Here is a 13410-nt window from a genome sequence, read left to right on the forward strand (position 1 = left end):
AACCAAATTCGAAATAAACATATTTTACAAGTAATATCGAATAACCTACCATCGTTACCTTTTTCCGATTGAACTAGTCATTTATGACTAACAAATCTTCTACCGCACCGTCTATCTCAAAGACCTACAACCGTCTTATAATAAATAAAGCTGAAAATATAAATTGGGTTTGTAAAAATACGTAACGAAAATGAATTTTACTTACAATGGACTGACGGGAACGATGAGAGAAGCACTATGGAACGAAATTCATTGAAAACGGATGAAAAATGGAGCATCGGATAAATTTTTATGAGAAAATTTGAAACGTACAAAAAAAAAGAAGAACAAAGAAGGAAGTAGAAGAAAGGTAGAAGACGTGATGAAGAATCAAAATGAGACAAAGAAAACTAGCTTGCTAGCTATTAATTATACGTCGTTTCTTCATCGTTAAGTAATTTGCTTTTTTAAAACCGTCTCGAGTTAAAAAAATCGGTTTTAGTAAAAGTTTCAATAATAAAAAACGGAATCAATAATAAATAAATTTAATGAGTGAAAATAAAATAAACTCAGCTAGTTAACGTAAATAATACAATATCGGCTTGAATCGGAATTATTAGCGATTTTTACAAAACTAACGGATATTAATAAAAATTGCTAATTTAGTGAAATAAGCTCAAAATAGCTAATTGGACGGTTTTGTTCCCAAAATCCATCTCGGTTCACTTAAAACAACTTTCATAAGGACTCGTAAAGAAACGGAAATTATTAAATAAATAAACTCGAACTAACTTCTATAAACTCTAACTAACTTTAAATAAACTTATTAATGATTATTAAAATTAACGTATCGAATTATGATGAAATTAATTAATTAGCTAAGCATATATATATAAATCGTTAAATGATGTAATTAAATTCAAAATAGCAATTAAAAGAATTTTATCCAACTTAATAAAATACGGGGTGTTACAATCACCCCATCTTTTAAAAAAGTTTCGTCCTCGAAACTTGAAAGTATAAATGAAAGGTTATAAAAATAAAACTGGAATTGGAATCGGTAACCAAAACATTTTAAAGGTTATTTATCGTAAGAATCAAAATTCTTTCAAAAGTTTCAAATAAAATTTTCCGATTGAACCGATTCTCATCAAAGGAACGGAAGTGCTCTCGTTGCGCATTCAAGAACATCACATTCCAAATCCAAGATAAGGTCAAAGGCAAATCATTTGTATAAATCAAAAATCAAAATACTTTCGAAAACATTAATGAAGAGTTTTCAAAAGTATAAGTCTCATTCATGGAACGAAATTGCTCTTGTTGTGCACACAAGAACGCTAACCTTCCAAGTCAAAGACAAATTTAAAACCGAAAATCACTCGTCGACAAGAGTAGAACAAGTTATTAAACGTTTCTAATAACGAGTTCTAACATCCGATCAACGTTAAAATCAAAAGAAAAGGTAATTTACTCAAATTTTCTTTTGCAAAAACCAAAATAGAAATAAAGGTTTCACTTTTAAAGCCGAATGGGAGTCAAATCCCTGAAAATGTAACATTTAACTTTGACAAAGAAGTCATAAATAGATCAAAGTTAACAGAAATTGGACAAAACTTAACGAAATCTCGGGTTTAGTAAGTAAAATTACGATAAATGAGTTTATATTCAAGGAAGGAATAGGGAACTAAATCAAATTTTCATTTTCAGATCTTTAAAAATAGGTTAGGTTTGCAGAAGTGACATAAACTTTTAAGAATGAATCGAAACTGGTAGCTTGAAAGTTTAGAAGTTGTACAAAAAGGAAAGTAACTTAGATAGCATAGAAACAAAGTATGTTAAGAGAGTTCAAACTTAAGCAACAAGAGAGCTATAATGAATTTCATAGGGTAGAAATTGAAGTCAAAATTACAAGGATGTCAAAGATAGAGTTTCACAAGATACGAGTGTCAAACTTAAAGGAGGAGCAAGATGAAGCGAGAAAAAGAGGTATAAACGGTAACGCTTATGATCAAGGAGAAAGGGAAATTAGACAACAAGGAAACGGCAGATACTCAAATTTCAAACAACAATGTCATCACTCCGTTAAATGATGTAATTAAATTCAAAATAGCAATTAAAAGAATTTTATCCAACTTAATAAAATACGGGGTGTTACAGTTATTCTCCAGATCGAGGAAACCACTCTCGATATGATCACTTGCAAGTACGACCTGAAAGACACCTTGCATTGAGTGGGATATAGTAATAGGACAAGAGAATTGGTGTCGCACACTTGTCGAGGACAAGTGGGAGATTGTTGGAGTGTCCCCGACAATAATACGATCACAATTGTCGATCATGATGATCACATGTTTAAATCTCATATTTAAGAATACATGAGGGAAAATAATACTTTACAGTCAACTGATCCACACATATCGGTAATGATTGGCTGACTAGAGTTTGACATTACTGTCGTACGACGGTGGTGATCAGTTGATACCCTGAGGTCATACCTATAGGGTAATACTTTTAATTGATTATTTAATTAATCGCATACCGATACGAGTTAATTAAATTGCTTAAAATTGACGGATGATTGTGTGAGTAAAATTAACGGGTCTCATTGTAATTCGACTAAATAAGATACGGTCTAAGTAATCGAATTGTTTATTACTTAGATTAATTTATTGTTTACGAAACAATTGAAACAGATTGAATAATTTATTATAAATACAAGTTGTTGTAATTTATAATTCGATAAACCATTTTGGTACAAGTAATTAAAAATTATTAGTTAATTTTGTATATGACATATTTTATTAATATGTTGATTTTTAATATGTTAAAAATATATTATATTGTGACATGTCATGTAACATGTGACATATGACAAAATTGACAAATGACAAAATAAAATGGACTTTCCATTTTATGTTTGTACCGAAAAATGGAGGGAGGATTAGGGTTTATATTGTGTTGTTTATTTTAAATGGGAACACAATGATTAAGACCCTACTCATAGCCATGCACACCTAGTCTAATCTTGAGAAGAACAAAGACCATGCATTGGCCTCTAGTCCCCTCTCCCCCCCCCCCCCCTTCTCTCTAACCGGTTTTCTACTTGAAAAAGGCAAAGGTTTTTCTTCTATAATTATTCAGTTCTACACTTTATATTTTTCTAGTGTTAGAAAAATAAGATAACTCTCTACATTTTGTGAAAAACTTAGAGAAAGAAAACACACAAAATCTTCTCCTCTTGTCCGAAAAGGAGAGAACAAAAATCCATTTTTGTGTCAAGTTTAAGTAAGATTTTAATTAATACTAGATCATATTAATTATAATTTTTAAGGGTATTGCTTTGGGTATAATTCCTTAGGAGAGATTCTCCACTTGAATCTTGTTCTTCCATCTTTGGAAAGCTCAAGAACTAGTAAGAAGGTGCCCATTTATCCGAAATACTCAATGTAAGAATTGATCTTCTCCTTATACTTGTAATTGTTTTGCATGCATAAGATCCGATTTAATTTTATGACTAAATTAAACTATCATACTATGAATATGTAAACTTTTGAGATTAATGAATCCTAACAGGTATATCACTTCGTGACAAATGCAGGAAAGTGGAAGTATCCCAATTATATAAAGACGAGTATGGGGAAGCAAAAGTACCATTTTCTAATAAGGAGGTCACTTATTTGAAAGAAACCCTAAGCTCTTCTGTGCAATGGCCTGACAACCTCATCAATGTTGTCATCCCCGAGGTACCTATATGCAGACGTTAATTATTACTTGTTCTTTAAATATATTATGGTACGAATATTAACATATCGTAAGTACTTTAATCTTTACATTTGTAGAAGTTAAGCAAAGCCATGATGGCAGCTAAAGCAATTACTACTACGTCAACAAAAGTTGTTGCAGTCAAGCCTGCTTATGATTCTTATTATGAATCGTGTGAATATAAGAAAAAAATGAAAACTGCTTTGCTGATGGCTTTGCACAACATGACTGTAAAGAAGTCACCTAGAGGGGATGTAGTCATGATTAACATTGAAGAGGAAATTAGGGGCGCAGCTGATATAGCCGTACTGGACCCGAAGCAACTGATGGAATTTGTCGACCTTGACAATTTAGATGCTGTTCACATTTTGATTTGGATGAATTAAGTTTTATTAATAAAACTATCTAGTCACTTCCATTTACGAATAAAGATGTTTGTTTAAATTATCAATTACAATAACAATCTTCGTTTCATGTGGCGTAACAGGTACCTCAATAATCAGTTCGCTGAGTTGAAGGTCCAAATTCACACCTAAGGATTCTTGAGTCCTAAGGCATTCTCTGTGCACATAATTTCATACGAAGAACAAATCAATAGTGTCGCTCGTCGGTTGATGTCGTCCAAAAAACTATGGCTTGCCCCCTACAATGAGAATATGTATGTATAGTACGTGATTATTGTAATGAATCACGGTTCTATATATTTATTATTAACATGCTTAAATGCGTGTAAATGAACTAACAGTTCAATGTCCCAAATTGAATAGGAAGGATTGGGCGCTACTGGCAATCCAAGTGGAAACAAAAACAGTGTACTGGATTGACTCTCGCGAAGGCAAACCCTCTGACAGTTGTATAAGGATGATAACTGAGTAAGTTTACAACCTTCAATAATGTCTTTTGTTATTGAATGACTTGAGCCATATATATGCAAATAATAATGGCATGTGTGTATATTTATGAATTAGTGTTTTTGATGCAAAAAAAAAGATTATGTCCACTTGGGAAATATGACGCCATTAGTAAGTGTATTCTTAATAATTACTCGTATCATTTAATTAATGTTTATGCGAGAGGTTGATTATCTAATTCAGCCAATTTGTGTGTGATTTATATAATAGTCTCCTTAAGCACCAGACGACAAACAATGCGCCTTTTGCGTTTGTCAGTCCATGTGGAAGTTTATCAACGGAAAACTTTCTACCATTCCGATACGGGTTAGTGTGATTTAAAAACCATTTCAGACGTAAATTGAGTTCAATTCTGTATACTTCCATGTATTATATCTATTTTGATTATGTATATTTTGAATTGTAGTTTCCACTAATACTCAACAAAGCCCCAGAATATTCGCCAGAGGACATCAACCAGATGAGAAATATGTGGGCCAGTTATGTTGTTTTATTAGCGGAGTCTCAATAGTTTGTTCATGCTTTATGTACGTGTGTGTGTATATATATAGAGCCATTGTGTATTGGCTTCTTTTGTTTTTTTGAGGAAGTTGTGTTTTGGCTTTTGATCATCTTGTTTGTACTGTTTTGAAACTGGGTTTAATTGATCACGGGGTGTAATATTTTGATGCAGGATTGAATTTTTGCGATTGCACATTTCTGAATGCTATTTTCAAAGAAGAAATTTAAAAATAGCATTCCAAAGAATCGCTACAAACGCCTGAAAAATAGCATTTCAAAGAGTCGCTAGAACAAGCTAAAATCATTTTTTTTTAAAAAAATATAATTAAAAACGATAACGGTTAAAAACAACCCGTTGCAAACAATTATTTGACAACGATTTTATTTAGATAAATAACCGTTGACATCTTTTCCCTCCCATTCAAACCGCCAAAAATATAAGATAACGAACGATAACCGTTGTCGAGTTCAAAACTTTTACAACGGTTTATTTAAGAAGAACCGTTGTCAAAGTTTCATCAATAAAAATAGATAACGGTTAAATACCGTTGTCAATTGATAAATATAACAATGGTTTAGCACGCAATAAAACCGTTGTTAAATTTTGACATTTAATTAAATAAGATAACAAAATGAACCGTTATCATATATAATATTTAACAACGGTTTTGGAACCACTAAACCGTTGTCAATAGTAAACTAGGACAACGGGTTTGAAACCGTTATTAATATTTAATAACGGTTTCTTAAAAGTATACCCGTTGCCATAAACATATTTAACAACAGTTTTATAACGGTTCTTGAGTTGTGATAACGGTATTATAGATCCGTTATTGATGTTATAACGGTCGCGTGTTTGTATACAACCGTGATATATATTTAACAACAGTCGTTGCAGTAACGATTCTGTGTTTCTATTTAATAACGGTAATTGCATTATCTGACCGTTATTGAAGGTCTTATTTGGCGTAGTGTCATCATATATATACCTACCAAAACCTTTTGAGTCTCTTAAGTATTGTTTTGGATAGCTCTTAGGAGTTTATATCATTATATTCACAGTATGATATATATATATATTTTCTATATTATATGTATTATATTCAAGTGATGTTTATAATCTTTATATAAAAACTTATACATCTCATTTGCCAAAAAAGTATTATAAAAAAAATTATAAAAATTATATTATAATAGATTCTTGGTAAAAGAAATGCTAGCATTAGAATATAGTATCATATTAATTGCATATATTTTTAATTATGATAAAAAATTAAAAACAAACATACGAATATTAATAAATAGTACTCCCTCGATTCAAGACCAAATACAACATTTTCATTTCCTTACTTGCCAAGACACAAATTACAACGTAAATATCTTTAAGTTTACATTATAATATTTGTTCTTTATTATTAACCCGGGTTAGATGTCGAATTATGTGCGAAAAAGATGATGTATTTCTAGGTATGTTATTAATCCCACATTGAAAAATATGTTGGTGTTGAATATATTACGTATAAATAATAGAATTGTCCCATATCGAAAGTTTAGCATAAGGTGGGTGATCATATGATTATAAATAGAAGGCATCCTTAGAACCTAAATACCAATCCAAAACTTTCGGAGTCTCTTAAGGAGTCTCTTAAGCATTGTCTTGGAGAGCTCTTAAGAGTTTATATCATTATCTCCACGGTATGATATATATATATATTTTATATTATGTCCAAGTGATGTTTATAATTTTTATATAAAAACTTATACATCTCATTTAGCAAAAAAGTAACATAATTTTTTTTTTTTTGAAAAATTATATAATTAGGTTCGTGGTAAATAAATAAATGCTAGCATTAGAATATAGTATCATATTATTTGCACATATTTTAATTATGATAAGAAGTTAAAAAAAAGATGTACTATACGAATACTAATACAATAAATAGTATAGTATTTGCTTATTATTATTAAACTGGGTTAGATGTCGAATTAGGTGCGAAAAAGATGGTGTAGTTTTAAGTATATTGTTTGTTCCACATTGAAAAATAATGTAGATGTGGTAAATATACTACATATAAATAGTTGAATTGTCCCACATTAGAAGATTATCATGAGGTGAGGTATCACATGATTATAAATAGGAGTCATATTTGAAACTTAGGGGTATCAACCCAAAATCTTTTGAGTCGCTTAAATATTATCTTAGAGAGTTCTTATAAGAGTTTGTATTAACGGTAAACCTTAGTTACAACAATACCATACAAACATTAATCACGTAGATATTTATAAAAGCGATTATATATTACTATATTAGTGATATTATAATATTTATTTTAAGACAATCGATAGTATAATAACTTTATTTAAGACAAAATCATAATTAAAAAATAAAATGGGTGCTAAATATACATAAATTTGTTATTAATGTGTCATATATAATGATAATCTTTGCATTAAAATAGAAAAATTATGAATTATAATACAATCAAGTGTTGCATAAAAAGTTCTTGAATTCACAAACAAATCAATAATGAGCTTTTTTACTTTGATAAATAGTAGAATTAAATCTTTTTAACTTTTAAATATAGGTAATTATTATGCCTCATTACATTTGAATAACTAAAACACATCATAATTTTTAACCATTATTCAAAATCGCACCAGAAAAAGAAAATATTTTGCATATGTTTATACATTTTATTGCTCCCTCAATTACATCTTAAAAGTCGTGTTAGGAAAAAAAATGTAATTTAAAACATATCATTCGTACATATTTTAATTATTACAAAAAAATGGAAAAAACGTACGAATATAAATAGATAGTATAATATTTTCTCATTATTAAATCGGGTTGGATATCGAAATAGGTGCTAAAAGGTGGTGTACTTTTTCATGTGTTATTTGTCACATATTGAAAAATAATGTAGGTGTGGTAAATATACAACATATAAATAGTTGAATTGTATTCAAGTGATGTAGATGTGTTATTTATTTCCTATATTATATTCAAGTGATGTTTCTAATTTTTATATAAAAACTTTTATATTTCATTTGGCAAAAAAAATATCGTTAAGAAAATTATGAAAATAACATAATTTGATTCGTGGTAAAAATACTATCATTACCGTATAGATTTCATATAATTTGTATATATATATAAAATTGTGTACTTCTTAGTATGTTATATGTCCACATTGAAAAATAATGTAGGATTATATAAAAATAATAAAATTGTCCCATATCGAAAGATTAACATAAGATGTGGTGGTCTTATGACTATAAATACGAGGCATCCTTGAAACTTAGGTATCAACCCAACATCTTTTGCGTCTCTTAAATAAGATGTTTTGACTTTTGATCATATCTAAATAAATGATTAGACATAAGATGTAAATATTAAGACCTTATAACCATTTTTTTGTTACTAAGTTAATTATCTCGTTGCAACGCACGTGCATCCAAACTAATAATCGATGATACTAGAGTTAAAGGGTATTAGGGTAATATTTGGGGTTTTGTGTTATCCTAATGGGTTGGGTTTGGGTCAGCATTCAACAATGGTTTTAAGTGTTAGGGGTAGGGATGACAGTGGATACAAGACCCTACCCATATCCGCTGGATCGGATCCTGATGGAGCGGATATGGATCTCATTTTTATGGATCCAATGGATATGGGTCGGATATGGATCTAGAAAAAAATATGTGGATATGGATATGGATCTGGTCGCTAAGATCCAGACCCTACCCAGATCCATATTTTTTATTTTATTTTTAGATTTTTAGATATATAACAATAATTAACATTTATAGAAGTCATGTTTTCCTATCTTTTATTCAATTCACTTATGTAAGTTTTCTTATTTCATAGTCATTAAGGAATTTAAAACCTAATTTAAATATTCGAGAAACAATAAATAACTTTTTCATCGTAAAAATAATAATTTACGCGGTAATTTGTTACTTTATCATGATAAATATCGACATATTTTATATCTATAATTCTATTAAACATTCTAATGCATTTTATGTAATTTTAATAGTGAAAATACATTTAGAAGATGTGGAAATTAACGAAAAAATTTGAAAAAGATCAGACCCATATCCTACCCAAATCCTGTGGATCTTATGGATCTGAAAATTTTGGACCCTGTAGATATGGGTCGGATATGGATCCAACATATATAATATGAATATGGATATGGATCCTATAAGACCCTACCCAGACCCTATCCATTGTCATCCCTAGTTAAGGGGTGTTTGGTTCACTTGAAAAAGGTATAATGTATGAGTTTAGAATGAGCAAAACCCATACCATTTGTTTGGTTAGCATTGTAGGGGTTTCATACCCATACCTCAAACTCATGAGGTATGGGTTTCTCATACCCAAGGAGGGGGGCGGGTATGGGATTGATACCATGAGAATGAAATTAAAATAAGCAAAAATATGAAATAAAAATTATGGCATAATGTAAATCAAATCTTCTATATACTTATTTGATTAAATTTTTATTTTTATGATTTTATAATACTAAAATTTTCGATTTAAAATATTTTATTTTACCGATTTTAACTTTTAATTGAACTGCAAACCCATACCACTCAGAATTGAAACAAACGCATTGGTATGAGTAATCAAGTTCCAACTCCATACCTACGAGGTATGATTTCTGATTCCAAAGTCATACCCATACCCATACTCATGCACGAAACAAACGCAGTGTTTAACCCAAAAAGAAGTGTTGAGAAATGAAAATAGACACACATTGGTAGTATAAAAGGCGTGGTTTTGGAGCCAAATTGATTGGTGGTCAAGAATCTAGGGTTTTTGAAGAGAAGAGAGGAGCGGCGTAGCTGATTTGAAACAAAATGGGACATGCTAACATCTGGAATTCCCACCCCAAGAGTTACGGCCCTGGTTCTCGCACTTGGTATTCTTCTTCTTCTTCTTCATTTTCTTAATTAATCTTGATATATTATCATTACTATTATGCATTTCTTGGTTGAATTGAATTAATTAACGAATGAATTAAAAATGGGCAGCCGTGTATGCGGAAACCCTCACGCGATTATTCGCAAGTATGGGTTGATGTGTTGTAGACAGTGCTTCCGTAGCAATGCTAAGGAGATTGGCTTCATCAAGGTACCTATCTTTCCAATATATCTTATTTATTACGGAGTATTGTTTCGATTTCTTATGCTTCAATCATAACATACTTCATTGTTAAAACTTGCAAATGCTTCTCCGTTTGCGTTAGGGCCCTTTTGTTCTGCTTCAATCTTGTTTTTCATTTGGTTCTTCGATGTAATACTCGTACTAGTTACTCAGGTGATTCTATTGCTCATATCACCTCAACTATCAGCACTTGTAAATCAATGTTTTTCAGCTCCATTTTACTAATGGAGTACGTTTTAATGTGTTAATGCTGATACATTTTAACGCTTTTAAAAACGCTGTTCGAATTTGTTTTATCCATCCCTTGACAACTTGAAATTTCAGATATTACAGCTTTTGACTGCCTGAACTCTCGAAAGCAATAAGGGCCAACTTCTTTGTTGTGATGCGAAATTCATGACCTGTCTGGTTAAATTTTTTTTTGTTATTAAGTGGGATTGGTATTATTGTATGAAAGCCAATAGAGTCTGTGCCTCTATTATCTCACGGAGTATTATTCAATGAGGCATGATCCTACAATCATTGTATGAAGATATTTACCAAGGTTGCATAATTTTGATACAAATATTGTATCTGTTTTGTAGATTTTTAATCCACTCCATTTTAGAATACCCTGGAATTGATATGTGATTTGCTAATGATTGAATGAATCCAGGAACCTAGTGTTGATAAAGGTGGGGGTTATTAGGGGGAAATCTTGTATTGCATAGATAACATTAGAAGAAACCTACTTTACGAATCTACAGATTCTAGTCTAGATTGATTTTGAGTACAGAGAGGAATGAACATAAATCATCTTTCTCAGTAAGGGATACTCTGATAACTGAACTAGGATGTATATAAAATTTGTCTCTTGCTGAAATAGAAGCTGAACAATTTGAATCTCGATGAGGTTGGAAGTTCTTTTTAAATTGATAGCCACGGTCTTATGTTCCTTCAGCTTGAACCAGCATTTCGCTAAAGAAAGACAGTAATGTTAATAGTCGTTCCTCTGTTCATTTCATCATTTATACTGATTGTCTTATGATGTAGTTGTATGTCGACTTTCATACTTACTAACACACCGTTTTTATTTATATGCAGTACCGCTGATTGATGCTCGTCTAATGTTGGAGCTTTTAGAACTTGGAGATATTAAGCTATGAGTCACTTTTTTCCTTTTTGGTTTTGGTTTTTTAGATATGGGGCAACGAACCTGTTTGGTTTTTATTAATCATCAGACATCAATTGAATGTAGGTTGTGGATTTTGCAATGGGAATGTAACTTCTTGCTCTCTTTACTCCTGTTGGTTGAAAAAGATGCATGTTTTGATGGATTTTAAATTCACATTCGCTACTATCAGTTTAGTTTTTTTTGGGGTGTTACGAAAAATTAATGACAGAGTAGCAGTAGCTTAGCCTTCAAGGGCTCAAGGCTGAAGGGACTGAGCAATTTAACGATGAACTCCATTAACTTACAGAACTAAGACAATGAAAATTAGCTAAATAGTGTTCCTTCATCCCATCTTTATTGTCGCTTCTTCCTTCAAACTTGTATATCAAATTACTCCATTTCTAAATATAGTACGTAAAAAGAAATGATATTCAAAATTATAAGAAATGATATTCAAAAGAAATGATATCAAATTACTCCATTTCATCACAATTAAATCAATCAAGCATGTTTTTTTAACCCTCGTTTTTTGTTAAATCATCCTAAATGGAAAGTAAGATAATGAAAATGGAATGGAGTACTTTGTATCACGAAAAGACCGACAATTCATAAATAGGTTTAAATTAGAAAAAGTCATTGGAGCGATTTTTTCTTTAAAAAAAGGGAGGCAAGTGTCAATTTCCATGAATTATTCAGTATGGTCGTTTCTGTTTCTGTTTTTGTTTTGTGAAAAGAGGTAAAATAGAAGACAAAATGATGTTAATTCGTATCTACAGCTTATCATGCATATAGACGCATAGTGTCTGCGTGTGTAGACTCTAGACTACAATGCCAAGATCTCTTCCATTGTACTTGTCACTGCATAGTGTTTGGTTGGGAGGTTTGGAATAAAATGGAATGGAATGAAATGAATTCTACTCATTCTAGTGTTTGGTTGGGACATTTTGGAATGGAGTTAGAATCCATAGGATTCTCATTCCACCTCAACTTCAATCCCATATCCATCTCCTCCCCATGAGAAAAAAAGAACATACATCGGATGTACTACATCCAACTTTTTTATTTTTTGAGCATATATGTATTTTTTTTGAGCTTATTGCCTCAAACTTTATTTGTTTTTTAGCATATGTATATTTCTTTGAGCATATTAAAGTTTATAAGTTAGATTTTAATATTTTCCCGTCAAAACTCAAATTTAACTAAACTAATATGTAATGTTTTCGAGTTTTATTGTAATTTTTTATACCTTAATTTTTAAGTGAATAAACTCATAAACTTTTTAGTGAAACTCAAAAACTTTAAAATAAAACTCAAAAACTTGATTAGAATACTCAAAAACTATAGAAGTGGAGGTAATACATCAGATGTATAATCCTCTTACTGCCTCCCCATGGATTCAAACTCCATTACTTTATGTTTATTTTTCTAATGAACCAAACATGTTTTGAAAGGTATGGAATTGGAACACCATACCTCTATGATTTCTCATTCTAATCCATTACATTCCTAAGTAGTGAACCAAACGACCCAGGGGCGGAACTGGGCCTAGGCTACTCGGGCTATAGCCCGAGTAACTTTCTGAGTAAAATAAAATATATATGTAAGCGTGTAGATAAATATCATTTGTATTGCGTGAGTCTGGTGGTGAGACTTTCACTTTTCACAGGGTTCAATCCTTTCCTTTCAGTGTTTTTCCCTATTGCAAGGCATTTTGTACTTCATACATTAACTTGTCAAGTCATCCTCTACTTTTTGTTGTTTTCCATAGTCAGCAGGTCACTACTATAATAGATTAATACTCCAGTACTTAATGTACTATGAAGTTTTTTTTTTTTTTTGGTCTCACGAAGCGCGCACAAAATCGCATTACAATAAAGGGGAGGGAGGATTCGAACCTGGAACCTATTGTCCACAATACCTCCGTCTTAACCACT

At 31.0% G+C, this 13410-nt stretch overlaps 1 protein-coding gene across 1 annotated transcript; it reads left to right on the forward strand.

Moving 5' to 3' along the window:
* The first annotated feature begins 9909 nt into the window (after nt 1-9909).
* LOC141608480 (small ribosomal subunit protein uS14z/uS14y/uS14x) lies at nt 9910-11603 on the forward strand. Its single transcript, XM_074427829.1, has 3 exons — nt 9910-10078; nt 10191-10290; nt 11407-11603. Exons 1-3 carry the CDS (start codon nt 10017-10019, stop codon nt 11413-11415), a joined length of 171 nt encoding a protein of 56 aa, XP_074283930.1. The 5' UTR covers nt 9910-10016; the 3' UTR covers nt 11416-11603.
* The last annotated feature ends 1807 nt before the right edge of the window (nt 11604-13410 follow it).

Source organism: Silene latifolia, chromosome 1 (genome assembly GCF_048544455.1).
Source record: "Silene latifolia isolate original U9 population chromosome 1, ASM4854445v1, whole genome shotgun sequence".
Classification (NCBI taxonomy): domain Eukaryota; kingdom Viridiplantae; phylum Streptophyta; class Magnoliopsida; order Caryophyllales; family Caryophyllaceae; genus Silene; species Silene latifolia.

What these genes read in the sequence shown, in the direction of transcription:
- LOC141608480 (XM_074427829.1), top strand. Translation starts at nt 10,017, where the DNA reads ATGGGACATGCTAACATCTGGAATTCCCACCCCAAGAGTTACGGCCCT. An exon ending in GGCCCTGGTTCTCGCACTTG is followed by an intron (nt 10,079 to 10,190) that starts GTATTCTTCTTC and finishes AAAAATGGGCAG; the next exon opens with CCGTGTATGCGGAAACCCTC.